We start from the raw sequence: 16,249 nt of genomic DNA, 5'->3' as shown, positions 1-16,249 counted from the left end.
GCTTAGGTCTTACTGTTTCTGGACAATTATTTCCTTAAGCTGACAAAATTGTGCCACATTAATATTTTCAATTAAAATCAATGATTGCTCTAGCACAGTGACGGAATGCTGCTGTTGAATGTCATTGAGTCGTTCGTTAATATTAATTTGCAGTTGTGGAGAAACGGCTTAACAACCGGGCTACACATATATAATTTAAATATTGATTAACTAGGCCATAAATCTGTGCTTATGAAACAAATTGCTTTTAGCCATCTATGTTTGATTTTTGTGGCCCTACTTAGCATTTTTAAAATGCATAATATTTTAGTAACAACTTGTACATTTTTAGTAGCTTCATTGTTAGCAAATATTTGCCAGTTTTCTCATCAACCTAAATGTTTTTTTTTTTTTAGGTTGGTATGTGTCATAAAATTCTCTATTAAATTCTTTAACTATTTTATTTAAAATTCTATTAAATTCCCTAAATATATCATATATTAATGCACTTGACATCAATAACATCCTTATCACCTGTAGTTTACTGAATATACTTTAGAAATCTGGGGTTGGCCTAAGAATTTGATTTTCCATAGGACAGAACAATGAAGTTAACTGAACTCAGATTAGTAGGATGCTTAATGTGAAAATGTGTTTTTCCCCTTGATTAGTCAACAACTTGCAGTATGTTTAAGATACTAATATGCATAGCATATCATGTTTGTAACATTGCAGGGACATATAAGCAGTAACTATGTTGCAACCCAGAAACTCCGGGGTCCAAGAACCACGAAGCAAAGCTACAGACCAGGAGAAATGAACTAGCCAGGGTGAGTGAAGACAAGGAAGGAAAAGGGGAGACTTTCCTCTGCAGTCTCCTTCAGTGGGTTACTACAGAAGGCCTGCCACTGATTTACGGTGCATTTTCCTGCTTCAGATAATCTGATAAGCAAATTCTTCACTGCAGTGCCCTTTGGATTTTAATCTATAGGTGTGATCAAGTTGACAACCAAGATTAGCCGTCACATATTTCTTGTGTGTCCATGAAAGAATGACATCTATAAATGCAGAAAAAAATTGCGTATGTAGTGTTTTGTAGTATCCACAACTTCAGATATCTACTGGGGTTTTTAAAAGTTACCCTTTGCAGATAAAGTGGGGGTTGCCATACTGTCCAAATGTGCCTATTAATTTTGTACCTTTAAAGATTAAAATTAAAACATTAAGAGCTCAAACAGCCCTCACACATATATAGCACATGTGCAGCTTAGTCTTCACGTGGTTTTCCCCCAACAACGGGAGCAGGGGCTACCCCTAAAGCAACTGCCTGTCTGTGGGATATGTTCCTCTAAGCTGCCTTGTCTGGCCTTAGTGGGAGAGGATGCATCTAACCATGCAGAGACTTGGTGTACCAGGTGATATGTTTTATAAAATGAGGTATGATTCCTCAGAAGGAGTGTCAGGCCTGTGCTTGAGGCATTCTTCTGAGGTGTCAGCCTTGAGACCTGGGAAGGGGGGATCTGGAGAAGGGAGTAGAGAGAGAAAGAAAGGGGACAGAGAGGGACAGAAAGAGAGGAGAGAGAAGGGAAGAGGATGGCAGGGAACATGTGGGGAGAAGGAGAAAAGATGGAGAGGAAGGAAGAGAGGAAGAGAGGGAGGAAAAGAGAAGAAGAGAAAGAGGGAGGGAGAAGGGGAAGGGAGAGAGATGGAGAGGAAGGAGGAGAAGAAGAGGGAGAGAGGAAGGAAGGGAGGGAGAGGGAGGAAGAGAGAAGGAGAGAAAGAGGAAGGGAGAGAGAGAGGGAGAGAAAGAAGAAGGGAGGGAGAAGGGGAGAGAGGGAGAGGAAAAGAAAGGGGAGAGGGAGAAAGGGAGAAAGGGAGGAAGAGAGGGGGAAAGGAGGTAGAGAGGAGAGGGAGATGGAGAGGAAGAGGAAGACGAGGAAGAGAGGGAGGGAGAGGAGAAGAGGGAAAGGGAGAAAGGGGGAGAGGGGTAAGGGGGAGAAAGAAAGAGTGAGAAAGAAGCCAGAATAGTCCTTATAGTTCTGGCCATTGCTAGATAACTGTTGGGAATGGCCTAGAGAAAATGCTAACACTGAGACAAGGGAATACCCAGGAGTCTCCACCCTCACAGAGGAGAATGGGATGGGGAATTAGGAGAGGGTCTGTGTGAGGCTAGGTACTGAAAGGGGGACAGTGATCAGGATTTAAAGTGAACGTTTTAGTTAGGGTTTTACTGCTGTGAACAGACACCATGACCAAGGCAAGTCTTATAGGGTTTTACTGCTGTGAACAGACACCATGACCGAGGCAAGTCTTAAAAAGGACAACATTTAGTTGGGGCTGGCTTACAGGTTCAGAGGTCCAGTCCAGTATCATCAAGTGGAAGCATGGCAGTGTCCAGGCAGGCATGGTACACGAGGCACTGAGAATTCTACATCTTCATCTGAAGGCTACTAGCAGAATATTGGCTTCCAGGCAGCTACAGTGAGGGTCTTAAAGCCCACACCACAGTGGCACACCTACTCCACATCTTCTAATGGTGCTACTTGCTGGGCTGAGCATATACAAACCATCACAGTGAATATTTTTTAAAAGAAAGAAAAAAAAAAGAACTGAAGTACCAAATTCAGTGTGCCAAATTTAAGAACAAAATTATTCACATTACTGAGATGTACAGATACACTGTGAAGATTGCTTCTTCTTTTCATGTATTTCTGTGTTGGGTGACCTGGTTTTGCCTCTTGCATTCTAAATTTGGTACAAGAAGATTTAAATTCCTGGATTTGATTCAATCATTGTCTTCATCTATGCATATCTTCACACCATCCTAAAATTGCTAAGTTATTTATCTTCCATCTGTTCAAAAAGTTTGATGTAGTTCTTAGTGATTCTGGACAAAGACCTGGACCCTATTTCCTCCAGAGAGTTTGACTTAGGTTTCCTGTTATACATTGAACCCATTAATACAGAAAAGAAGCTTTTCAAGTCCTTAACTTTTCTTGCAAATGGCTTCATCTGGCTATTTTATTTTTACTACAACTTCCTACACAAGCCTTGCTCTAAGCCCTTTCATAAATCTAACTGCCTAATTTGGGTCTTTGACATCTTATTGCTAACTCGTCTCCCTCCCAGTTGCAATCAATCTTCTCTGATGGCTAAAGTTAATTGGTTCTTACCCTTCTACTTTCTGGTGCTAGTGCTGTGACTAACATCTTTACTACCTAGTTGGATTTTGCACCTTTCTTATATGGATTACTTTCTTACCTGTCTCACAAACCACAAATTTATAGTTATTACATTGACTGGAAATAACTCTCCTGAGTTGTATGCTGTTAGGTTGGGCCTGTAAATCATGGAGTCTTGATCAATAGATGGGCAAGGGGCCAAAGTGAGCTTGTGTCCAGACTTTGAATGTTGTGCAAAAGCAGAAAAAATGGTGCTTAGTTCTAAAATCTATCCAGTGGCTCCTCCCCCAAGAGCCCACACTGCTAGTTAATTTCCATCCAGGTCTTCATCATTTCTGTAGTTCTATGACCTGACTTCTTATCTAGCCAATACATCAGCCTGGGGATCAGTGTGTGAGCGTGCGTGCATGCTCACACAATCATTTTTGAGTCCTCCAAGAGGCCCCACTACAATGCAAACATTGACATGTCACCAACTCTGTGTATCCATCATTCTTTTTTCTAGTTACCCACTGAGGCCCATGAACATAATAAAATAGTGCTAAGACTATGGATTCAACAACAGGTAGGTCCTCACACCTGCCTTTCACTATTGAGCACTAAATTTACCAGGGGCAGCCAAAGCAGAGCCTCTGAATATTCTCATACAGGAGGAGGACTAGCTGCATAGAAGAATCAGTCTTCTTCTCTTAGAAAGGGAGAAACATTTTGTTCTTTTCAGAGATAGCCATCCTTGAATTTGCTGGCTTTCTACTATTCACCAATTACTGAATGAGTTCTACCTCACTATAGTTTCACACACATTCGTAGTTACATATACATTTCTGGGGCTGGAGAGGTGGCTCTGAGGTTAAGAGCACTGGCTGCTCTTCTAGAGGTCCTGAGTTCTATTCCCAGGAACCACATGGTGGCTCAATACTAACTCTAAGGAAATCTTGTACCTTCTTCTGGTGTATAGGAATAGTTGAACGTATAATACTGTATACTAAATAAATAAACTTTTAAATTTGAAAAATTGAAATTTGGAAAATAATTCAAATGTAAATACAGAGTATCTAATAAAAAATTTCTTTACCATAAAAGAAATATTAGACCTGTTGAATTTATTAATCTTAGTATACATTTCAGTTTGAAGAGGGAGCTGACCTAAAAGGTAGAAGCTGTCAATCACCTGCTAGCAACAGTCACATGGCGCCTCATTCGTTTAGGGCCTGTGCTGTTCTTAGCTAGAGTTCATTTTTATTCATTACCTCCTACAGTCAGAATGCTAGAAAAAAAGCAAGGTGTGCAGGTGAGTGTGTGTGTGTGTGTGTGTGTGTGTGCAATGAGACTTCCCATCATATTTTGTCTGCAAAAATATATCGTCTTAATGCCAGTACTGGGCCTTAAGCCAGCTGTGACATCTTGATGTCTGCAGCTCTCAGAAACAAGGTCTTGCATTGAAAGATATTAGGATTTCAGAAAAAGCATCAGCAGGAACTTGCTGAACTAGATAGAGGCTGAGAACTCCTCATGATGCTGAGTGACCAAACCAAGACACTTGGGTGTGTCTGTGTGACAGACCGTAGGAGGACCTGGAGTCAGCTGTATAGTGTGGGAGCAAGGCTGGGACCTAGAGAATCAGCAGACCATTTCCTAAAACTGCCACACTCTGGGGCAAAATGAAAAGGAAACCTCATATAGACAAAACTACCCTAAGGCTCTGGTTCTTTTTGTGTGACTGTGGAAGTCTCCACACCAGATATCAAACCCTGGTCAGCTAATGTTCTGGAAAAGACACAAATCTTGAATTCCAACCACAGTTTAGTGACAGGTGTGAGAATGAGAACTGAAGTGTTTATTCTTGGTTTTATTCTCCTTTCTTGAGGAGCAGCTTTTATAGGGTTGGTAATTGATGGTTTCTTAACTGCTATTGAAGCTAGACTGTGACAAAAGTTGCTGCACAGCAAAAGCTTGATTTGAGTAGAGTACAAAAATAGATTGGAGTAAAGGTCCCCCTCATGCAAATACTGAACACAAACACAAGTTCTTTTTCTTTTCTTTTTTTATAAATCACGAGGAACTTAGGAGTTATATATTCTTATTGTTATGGACTTTGCATGAGGAATTAATCAATTTTTAAAAAAGAAGTGGTGAGAAGAGAGTTATTATTTGAGAAGAATATAAAAGACACATAGAAGTTGATAAGGGTTACAAGGTCCGACATCTTTGGAAGAGAGGTGCTGGGATCTGAATGCTTATGTTTCCCTAAAATTCAGACACCAACCTTGAGCTATGATTAGATCAAGAGGGCAAGTTAACTGTGATCTTAAAAGACAGCTCTCAAAGAGCCAGATCATCCCTCACTTCCATCAGATGAGGTCAGCAGCACAAGCATGTCCATCTGTGAACACAGAAAGGAAGGAGACCCCCAGCAGAATCCAGGGCTGTGGTGCCTTGATCCTCAACCTCTCAGCTTCCAGAATAATGGGAAACAAATTTCTATTGTTTATAAGCTACCAAGTATATAGTGTTTTGCTATAGTAGCTGAAAAAGATTAAAGTAAGTCATAGGAATTAGTATATAGAAATTTGAAATTGGTGATGCCTGTGCCCAGTAACATGTTATGGGCACAACAAGTGTTGCCACATGGAGTAACTGCCAATAAATAAGACCAGCTCGATAAAGTGAATCTGAACATGTAGGGCTAACTGAGAAGATCCGTTAACACTATCACAGTATGGACACTATTAATAATTGCCACCATGTTTGGTAAATCGAAAAGTGATAGTGGAGGCTGGAGAGGGAGCTCCGTGGTTAAGAGCACAGCTGCTCTTGCATAGGATCTGGGCTCAGTTCTCAGGACCCATGTGGTGGCTCGAAACTATCATAACTCCAACTCCAGGGGGACATGATGCCCTTTCTGGCCTCCACTGGTACTGCATATATACAGTGCGTGTACGTACATACATACGTACATACATACATACATACATACATACATACATACATGAGAAACTTTCTGGCCCACTGCTTTCCACCTTCACTGGCTCTGATTAGTTTGTGAGAAAGCAAAGATTCAGATTCCCGAAGTCTCTTTTACTACCTCCAATTTCTTCTCTTCTAAAAGAATCCTCACCTCCCAGGATTTTAAAGTAAACCCGGCAAGTAGAACGTGTCGGGTCGCGGTGCGCGTGCGCGGTCAGATGTGCGCATGCGCGAGCGGGTGTACATGCGCAGTGCTTCCGTTACGCTGGTCTGTCTGCTATGGCTGACGCCGGCGGGGAGGTGGCAGCGGTCCCCGCCTCCGGGACCACCAATGGCCTCAGCAACGGGGCAGGCGCGACCCCCGCGCAGCTCAACAACCCGCTGTCACGCAAGCTACACAAGATCCTGGAGACGCGGCTAGAAAATGACAAGGTAACCGGAGGGGATTGGGGCGGACCCCAAGTCTCGGGCAGGGAGCTGCCCATTGCAGGAGTTTTGCTGTCCTAAGCTCAGGGAAACTCACTTGGGTTGGCTGTTAACTGTGTCCTGACCGTGCGCTCCTGCTATGTCCTTTCCCTGAGTTCCCACATGCCCTCTCCTCAGCCGTCCAGAGCAGTACTTTGCAGCTCTTATCAGAGCTGGCTGTCTCCCCTGCAGCTCTGAGTAGTGAGGTATACGGACCTTACCAACGTGGCACAAAAGAAAAATATAGTAAAATGGGAGCTGTAAAGACATAGGTAAGTGAAAATAAGTTGTCAACAAGAATTTGACTCCTATGTGTCAAAAAACAAAACAGTAACCTGTTGAGTTATAAATAAAACCCAAGACTAGATAGGGTTGTGACATGCTACAAAAACTATATTGAGTAGGACAACTTGGGATAGCAATTTCAGTGTTTGCATCAAGAAACTACAAAGTACTTCTCAAAGCCGACCTTTGGGTCACAAAACACAGCTAAAAGAAACAAAACAAAAACATCATGGTTGCTGATTTGAGGTTTGCTGCGGGTCTAACAAATAAAACTTTCTGAATCCCAGTGAACCACATTACACATGAGAAATGCACTGCAAACCCTGCTGCAAGAATTGGTCAACACAATAGACGCACTTCTCCAGAACTCCCAACTGTCAGGCACACATGACTGTTCTTCACAATTTGAGTGAGTTGAGCTATAACGTTTTGCCTCAGCCACCATATTTATCTGAGTTCTTGTCAGTTGGCTTTCACATCTTCAAGCATCCTGACAGCTTTGTGCAGGGAAAAACACTTTCACAAACTCTAAGAGTTCACAGAATCCAGGACTCGTTGTTAAAAATGTGCCAGTTGTAATGGTTCCTGTTTTAATTCATAAAGGTGTTTGAGCCAATGATTTAAAATTGACATCGCAAAATCAGTTTCTTTTGCACCAACCTAATATAGATGTACATATGTTGGTGCTATAACTTTCTATACTTTGTCAGTTCACTTATAGTCTCTCAGAGCATATACTACATACATAAAGAATTGCCTTCTAGAAATGGAGGAGGAATGGCTAAGGGAGAGGAGAGGGGCTGGGAGGTCAGTACGGGGAGGGGAAACTGGTCGGGATGAAAAATAAAACTAAAATGAATGAAAAAAAGAGTTACCTTTTAAATTTTAATAAATATATTAAAATTCAAAGCACTTCTGTGTATTACATTTGCATATTTAATTATATGTAAGTGTATTGTTAACTTTGTCCTGGAAGTAAGTTTACTGCTTGTTAATTAAGTCAGATATTACTTTTTGAGTTACTTAATGGAAATAAGTCAATTGAAAATAATTTCATTGAGTTTTGACTTGATATCAGGAAACCCCAATGATGTCCCTCTGTTGTTACTTGGATAGGAGATGTTGGAAGCGCTCAAGGCCCTGTCAGCCTTTTTTGTTGAAAATAGTTTGCGGACTCGAAGAAATTTACGTGGTGATATTGAACGTAGAAGCTTAGCCATCAATGAGGAATTTGTAAGCATTTTCAAAGAAGTGAAGGAGGTATGTAACAACTTTTAGTGTTTATTGAGAGGTATAATTTTGGTGTTTTGATAAGGTTTTTTAGTTGCAGTATTATCTGATAATGTACTAGAAACCAACGTTAACTTTTTATTTGAATTATTGTCATTTTTAAATTCCTTACCTCTATTAAAAACTTGTAATATTTATTTTGAAAAATTATTTTAAGAATTGAAATTTCTTATAAAAATAAATCACATTTTTCTCAATGGTTTTCCAGAAGAGATATTTCCTCATTTAATACACTACCTTAGATGATCACTTCTTCATTGGAAAATGATTAGTACTGAGTTACTTTTGCTATCTCCTAAAGTATATGATTTTCAGATCAAGGTTATTATTTCAACATGAATAACAATTCAGCACACTTGACTGTGGTTTATTCAACCATAGGATGAAGATGAATGTTATTTATTATATTGTGATTTCTTTATTGCGTAATATTTTATGACTATTACTATTATATTAATATTGCTATTTACTGACATATTAATGTAGAAATTATATAGGCATGATAAGCATGGTTTTAGCAAGAACTTGATAAAATAATTGTTTACTAGGGTTTGGTTGATTGAAGGCTACTCCCAGGAGTGCAGAGGAAAGCTTGGTTTTCTGAATGACGTGAAGATAAGTACATGGATAAAATGAGGTTTGGGATTGCCTGAGAATGACTCAGTTTATAAGGAGAGAGGAAACGTGGATGGGGACATGGGCAGACAGGAGAAGCAAGAATGGCCCTGAGTTGATGCTTGCTTGAAGTTGGATAGAGTACATGAGGAGTCACAGTACCAAAGGTCTGTAATAAAAGTTACCATGTGCCTGCGGTGTTCTCTAGCCAGCAGTTTTGTTCAGTGAGTACAGTTTGGTGATTCGGTAAAAGTTAACGTGAAGACTTTACAATAGGGCTATAGGTGTAACTCAGTTGGTAGACTGCTTGCCTGGGGTCACTCAAAACTAACAACATCCTGCTGTCTTGAACTGCTTCAAAATAAAAGTAATTCTTAAAGGAAGTGATGAGGCACTGAGCGTTTTAGTTGATGACTTAACTTTATGTAGATGTCTTTGAAAGGCACTGGTTCATCACAGTTACTAGTCTAACCCTCTCCATGGTTAGCTAAACTGTCAGAGTCAGTTTGGTTGGAGGACTCGTCACTGTCCCGCAGTCATTGTGCACATTCACTGTTTTGTTCTCTGATCTTTTGTCTTTTAGAAATTAACAGATCACTCGAGCACACACACGTTTTACATATAAACTAAATACAAATATAAGTTGAAGTACATATAAATTTGAAATAGTTAGCCTATCTAATATATGCTGTTTTGTTTTTATATACCCTCTAAAAGAAATGGACCAGTATCTTAACATAACAGCAAAAATTGTGGAATTTGGCCTAAAAATGAAAATTTTTCTGTATCCTCTGTACAGTAGTTATTTTTTCCCCTTTCAGGAACTTGAAAGCATCAATGAAGATGTACAGGCAATGAGCAGCTGTTGTCAGGACATGACAAGTCGCTTACAGGTACCTTACAGTGGCTGGGTTTTAAGGTAGCTCCTGGTAAAGCTGTATGAACATTTGACAGGTAACGCTGTGTAGGCAGTTTATATTACAAAGGTTAGGGCTTTGAGGAGATCTCAAACCCGTGAATGTCCTTATATTTCACTGCCAGGTTTGGCCTTTCTCTACCGAGCTCTCTCACCAGCTGCTACTGCCTTATTTTGCCTTGTTCTAAAGTTTAGGGTTTTGAGATTGTTGTTGGGTCACTTGTGCTTTGTTGGAGTCTGCTTCACAGATGGCTGGTTAATCATTAGATAGCTGGTTGCTATCCACCAAATTTCACTGCTGGTTTTTTGGTTTTTTTTTTTTTTTTAACATAATGGCTTAAGAGGGGGCAGGGGAGCATTTTTATGAAACTTGGGCAGGAACAACCAGGTCTGTCTTCAGCACCTGTTCTTCAGGACCTGTGTTGTTTGGCTCTGAGAATTATTTCCCATCACCTGTACTGTTGAGATTTGTACCCCTGTATACCAGTGACATAATTTACAGCCCCATTTAGTGGTTTTATAATATGCAACTCACCAAAGCAAAGCAAGAAAAGAGCCACGTTCTTGCCTCAGCATTGCTGATTTGCTACAGAGCATCTGGGTCCTGTTGTCCTCTTAGTTTCTGCACCATGTGTGTTGAGAGAGTGCTGAGGGGCACCTGTTAGAAAGGTAGTTCATGAGCCGTGAGACATCTGTGCCAATTACTTGGGCCTTTTTGAGCTCCTTGCCATTTGTCTGAACTTCAGGAAGTGGGGATATTAGCTTTATGAAATATAATGAAGTTGGAATATACTGATGTTTGGTGTATTTACAATTTTAGGCAGCAAAAGAACAGACTCAAGATTTGATAGTAAAGACCACCAAGCTTCAAGCGGAAAAGTAAGTTTTTCTTTAAAAAGTAAGTCACTTTCTCAGTAACTGGGGTTAAGTGGAAAGTTGGCAATGATACTAAGTCAAAATGAAAATAATGTAGAATGTGAGTTGGAATACAGTCTTCCCACTTCATTAAGAAGAGTCCCTCACAGGTGTAGTCAGTCATTTGGGTTTTAGTGAGTTGGAAATTAAGGCACATGTTTTAGTTAGAGACATAGCTCTTTTGACGTAGAAGCTTGTTCTCTCCTTGTAACATAGAATAAAGATGAACAAAACTATTTTTTCTCAATGTGTTTCATGTGAAAACTTTGAGGTCAGGATATAAAGGAGTAAGAGAAATTGCTTGAAATCTCTAGTGTATTTTTGTCTTGGAAAACACCCCTTAAGAGACTGTCTGTTGGTGCAGATGCCAGTTGTGAACACATTTCTTCCTTTACTATGACCCATACCTTTTACTGTGCACAGATATGCAGGGCAGAGCAGGAGCAGCTACTTATGAGTCCTGCCTGCCTGATGGGCCAGGAACTATTTCACCTGTGCCTTCGGTAATCCTGCAACACCTGAGATGGAAACAAGGCTTTCTTGTAGAGAATCTTTCAGTTTTGTTTGTTCTCTAAGACACTATGTTGGGAATTTGCTTTGTACTGGTGCAAAAGCATAATAATACTTTATTTTTCTTCCTGTGCTAGCCAAAGACTAGAAATTAGAGCACAAGTTGCAGATGCCTTTTTATCCAAGTTCCAGCTGATGTCTGATGAAATGAGTCTCCTCAGAGGTACAAGAGGAGGCCCCGTGACTGAGGTACGTTCGTGACTGCCAGCGCCACCTACAGTGTAGCAGTTACAGGTGCAGCAAGAAAGACGCGCTTTGAAAAGCTGCTTTTTCTCATCTAGGAAATGATAAAGTGAAAAATTTCTAAATTTGAAATTAAGGCATATATTTTACTTAATTTGGGGGTCTGGTGTCACCACATACCTGCCATTAATTTCAACATGTAGGAAGCAAAGTTAGGCAGATTTCTGGGGTCTGAGGCTAGCCTGGTCTACATGGATAATTCTGACATGGAATACAAGGATTTAGCCTGTTATATCACCTCTTTCAGTGTAAACAAGGCGAATCCATGTTTTTCTTGTTCCTGTTTTCATTAGGATAGTGATACATTGCTTATTTTTTTCTTTCATAACTTTATCTTGCTGAAGTTGGAATTTGCTTGACTTTTTCTCTCAGTTTTTTATGCTTTGCCACACTTGCAGACTGAATGACAGACTATAAAGTCTCTCAAACTGTTTTCTTCTTCGTTAGGGACTCTTTCTGTCTGGTAACCCCTGAGGTTCCAGTTATTCTTGCTGCCCAGAGACCTGTCTATTTAATGAGCATCTGCCAGCCTGTCCTTGTGGTGAAGGGAGCAGGAGTGCGTATGGAATGCGTATGTAGCTGGGGCATCAGGCAGTCCAGGATTGCAGGCCTCACCTGGCTGTGTGCTTGCTGAAGACAGGGACTTAGACCTTACACATTCCCTGTTATGGGCAAATAGACTGGTGCTTGTTACATGTTTGAGCACTAGATTCACGCCAGGCCTCAACTCTGAAGAAATACCTGTTATGCCTTCTATAAAAAGTTGAAATCTGTAAGACTGTTGGAATAGAACAGAATTTTGTTTCACCTTTGTAGTGATCTTTTAATTTAGAGTGGTGTAGTTTTTCCTGAAAACACAGGTCTTTGTTGTTGTTGTTGTTTTAAATGAGATTTTTAATTTTAAAGGACTTTTTCAAAGCATTGGGAAGAGTGAAACAGATTCATAATGACGTCAAAGTTCTTTTGCGAACCAACCAGCAGACGGCAGGGTGAGTGAGCCGGCTGGGTTCCCCTTGTGACACTCTAGAGTCACTCCGGCTTCTAAAACCATATTCTCTGAATTTGGAATGTAATCCTCACTAGCCTTTGGGAAAGTTGGAAGCATGTAGCCTCTGTGTTTGACTGAAAATAACAGTGGGAATTAGCTGATAGAATTAGGAATTCACATTTACTTAATTGTAAACAAATGATTGATAAAATGATAAAAAGTTAATAAGGGCCAACTTGTTATGTAATTAAACCTGAATCACTAAATTCTTATGTACAACTGTTGGCTAAAGTTCACATTGTAATGATTTTTTTAATTTCACTTAAGCTTGGAGATCATGGAACAGATGGCCTTGCTTCAGGAAACCGCTTATGAAAGACTTTACCGGTGGGCTCAAAGTAAGTGCTTTCATCACGCACATCAGCACTGAGTTCTCAAGACCTCACGCACCCTTTCTTTGCTTTCTAACAAGGTATTTGTGTGTGTGTGGAGACTATGCGTGTGAGTGTGTATGCCACAGAGGCCAGATGGGATGTGGGATCCCCAGGAGCCCAGGTGGTGGGGCCTCATGTGGGTGCTGGAAACTGAACTGGAGTCCTCTGCAAGAGCAGCACTCTTAGCGGCTGAGTGTCTCTCAGCCTCTGACTTGGATTTTGTATAAAGCTGAGCAAACTCTCCATGTTCACAGACTGTGTTTATGTGTTTATCAGGAGGGGGATAGATGAAGACAGGTCTCTGCTCTAAAGGAAAACAGCAAAGGTGATGCTCTGTCCTGAATGAATAACCCCGTGGGCAGAGCTTGGCTGGGCAGCTCTTGCTCTTTGTGTGGCTGTCATGTTAGGAAGGGTGAACTGTGATAAACTAAAGACCATGAGGTGCAGTGATGAGCGTGTCATCTTGGCGGTCTCACCAGAAGTCAGGCGTAGCTCTCACTGTACTAAGATTACAGTGGTAGAAATGCCTTGTTCATGCAAACTCATTGGTTGGTGTTTTAGTCCCTGGGAGCTGTGGTGGGTTTGGATAGTTGATAATTTTATTCTTCCCATGGGGTTGCAGACCCTTTCAGCTCCTTCAGTCCTTTCTATAGCTCCTTCATTGGGGTCTTCGCATGCAAAGACCTATGGCACAAGGTACATATGCATCAGAGAATGGCATTTTCTGACATCAATGGGAGGAGAGGCCTTTGGTCCAGCAAAGGCTCCTTTTCCCAGTGTACGGGAACGCCAAGGTGCTGAGGTGGGAGAGGGAGCACGTTCATGGAGGCAATGGAATGGGAAGAAGGAATGGGATTGTGGGAAAGGGATAACATCCGAAATGTAAATGCAGAGAATTTTCAATTAAAGAAAAAGAAATGACCTGTTAGGTAGTTTCTCTTCTTCCTTAGTCTGTGTGTTGGACTGGTTGGCTGCTTGTCTTGTAAGAATGAAGTCTTGAGTTTCTCTTGCTGGCTGTTGCTAGGGTTCTCACTATATGTTTAGTCATGTGACCATCTCTATCGTTGTCTTCTGCCATCTTCACAGCCCACATAGCTGGCCAGTTCAGTCCCGTTTTTCATTTTCCTGTTTCATATTTCTGACTTGTTATGGGATCTTCTATTTTGTGGCTAGTGATTACCTTGACCTTAGGCAGTTTAGGGAAAATGTTCTAATATCAAGGTTTTTTACTTTGAGGCCACCTGTAATGTTTCTTTGGCCACATCAGGCAGTAACATTCATAGGTTCCAGGAACTCGAGTATGGGCATCTTCGAGTCCCATGGTGTCTGCAGTGTTGATTCAGGTCCTGGTGGTGCTGTAAGATAGATTAGTGTTTGTAAAATAACATGTTAAATCTGGGAAGACAGCTACACTGAGTGTCGTGTGAGCGGCGTGTGCGTGAGTAGCAGGTTAGCAGTAAGCACAGCTGACTGGTGCGGAGCTGGAGTTAATCCAGTTAGCTGTCTGCTACCGTGAACTGGATGCCTCGTCTTTTGTTGCTTTAAGGTAGAGCTTCCTTGGTTTTCTACCTCTCTTCCTGTTTAGAACGTCAGCTCCCATGTGGACTGTTCTTTGTCTGCATCCAGGTCTTACTCTTCAAGACTGCAAGAGGTTCCATGTGCCCCTGGAATGGTCCACATCCACTGTGACACAGTGACTGAGATATTTAGCATGCTGCTGTTTTGTGATGCAGCTTTTCACATGTCTGTCTTCTCCTCGTGGCTGGACTGTCCTTCCTCAGAAGCGGGACATTGCCTCAGATCTCTCTGTGCTCCCTTAGCTTTTAAGCCAGTGTTAGCCGGCTGTGCGGCCTTGGCTCCCAGGGATGGCAGAGCCAAGTTCAGGTGCCTGAGCATTTCAGAGTCAGTAAGCCCTCATTTCTCTGACTGTAGGGATCTGTAAGCACTTTAGAGGAAAAACAGAGGCCTAAGGTGAAATAGTGATCGCTGCGGAGGAAGAGCGGGCAGTGTGAGCGGCTGCAGGACTTACGGTGCTGATTGTTTTCCAGGCGAATGCAGAGCACTGACTCAAGAGTCCTGTGATGTGTCGGCCGTGTTAACTCAGGCCATGGAAGCCCTGCAGGACAGGCCTGTCCTGTACAAGTAAGACCTATTACTTTGTAGTAGTGTGAGATGCGAGTCCAACTGTGATGCTCAGTGTTACTCCACTTCCCGTGTGTCTTGGGCACTGCATGCAATAAAGGAGGACCAGGCTGTCCCTGCAGTACAGTTGTCTGTTGCTTATGTGGCAGCTGGGGAGCTTAGTCAGCTTGCCATCTCATTAACTCCTCTGGGACTGTCCATCACTAAAATCCTCACTGCGTCACAGCCCTGGAAGGCGGTGGTCATGCAGAGACGTTATACTCCAGTTACTCTGAGAAGAAAGAAGAATATTCAGACATGTTTTCAAAGGTTCGGGTCTTTGATCTTGTAACTGTGCCAGCCAAGATCTTCAGATTTGCATTTCAGTTGTTGTTTTTAAATTCTATCTTACTCACAAAAGTCAGTACGTTTTTAAAGTTCTAGAGAAGATTAAAAGCCAGCTGTAAGGACAGCAAATGTTGATTCCAGGGTTTCATCCAGAGCCACCCCTTGGAGGGTCCCCTTTCATCAGTGTTTACATGTTTACCTCACAGAACATGAATACTGTGCCAGGTCAGCTGTGTGAAGTAACAGTGCCATGCAGCTTACATGTTACAGGATAGGACCTGTTCTGAGTGCTAGGGATATATCAAACGCTTCCCTCAACCTCCTTTAATTTCAGGTCATCATATAAACAAGCCTATATTAATAGGATGGGTCCTTGATGGTCTGAATGCCATGTTCTAGGTGCTGTGTGGCCCAAGTGTCCTGTGATAGGTGAGGAGGATGACCATCAGGGCGCACTTCCTAAGGGAAACTGAGGTTGAAGAGATGTTTTCTGGGAGGGGGCAGAATATTGTACTTGGAGGGAGTGGTAGGTGTGAAGATGTGAATTGGTGGGAAGGTGTGAACTGGCTGTGCACTTGTGCGACAAGCTGGTGCTGACTGCTGGTCGGTGGTGCTGCAGCTCCTTCCCGGTGACAGAACAGCAGTGATCACCAGTCTTGGCTCTTGACACTTGTGCTGACTTTTAAGTACGTGGTGCATCAGCCGCAGCTTTGCCCTTGTTCACAAGTTAATGTTTTCAGTGCCTGCACTGTGAACTTCCACACAAGCACATGGTGTATTGATGACACCTATCTGATCTACTTCCATTGCCCTCCTTCAGTTCCTGGTAGGCCTTGCTTCAGAGGAGGGGTTTTAGAGGTGGGGAATTGTTTTCACAATTGGCTAAACTTGGCTATCTGTCTGGCTTATTTTGATTAAAATGGTATCTTTG

General features: G+C 41.8%; 1 protein-coding gene across 1 annotated transcript in view; it reads left to right on the top strand.

The window, feature by feature from the left end:
- Positions 1 to 6,406: 6,406 nt before the first annotated feature.
- COG6 (component of oligomeric golgi complex 6) overlaps positions 6,407 to 16,249 on the top strand; it is a 35,865-nt gene continuing 26,022 nt past the window's right edge. Inside the window, exons 1-8 of the mRNA XM_080929521.1 lie at positions 6,407 to 6,560; positions 7,995 to 8,138; positions 9,605 to 9,676; positions 10,520 to 10,578; positions 11,262 to 11,373; positions 12,334 to 12,416; positions 12,743 to 12,813; positions 14,898 to 14,991. Of these exons, the coding sequence (XP_080785647.1) occupies positions 6,408 to 6,560; positions 7,995 to 8,138; positions 9,605 to 9,676; positions 10,520 to 10,578; positions 11,262 to 11,373; positions 12,334 to 12,416; positions 12,743 to 12,813; positions 14,898 to 14,991 (788 nt within the window). The 5' untranslated portion in view covers position 6,407. The remainder of the gene's footprint in view (positions 6,561 to 7,994; positions 8,139 to 9,604; positions 9,677 to 10,519; positions 10,579 to 11,261; positions 11,374 to 12,333; positions 12,417 to 12,742; positions 12,814 to 14,897; positions 14,992 to 16,249) is intronic.

Source organism: Micromys minutus (genome assembly GCF_963924665.1).
Source record: "Micromys minutus genome assembly, chromosome: 15".
Lineage (NCBI taxonomy): Eukaryota > Metazoa > Chordata > Mammalia > Rodentia > Muridae > Micromys > Micromys minutus.
Note: the sequence above shows the minus strand (reverse complement) of the source record. Positions and strands in the feature narration are given on the sequence as shown.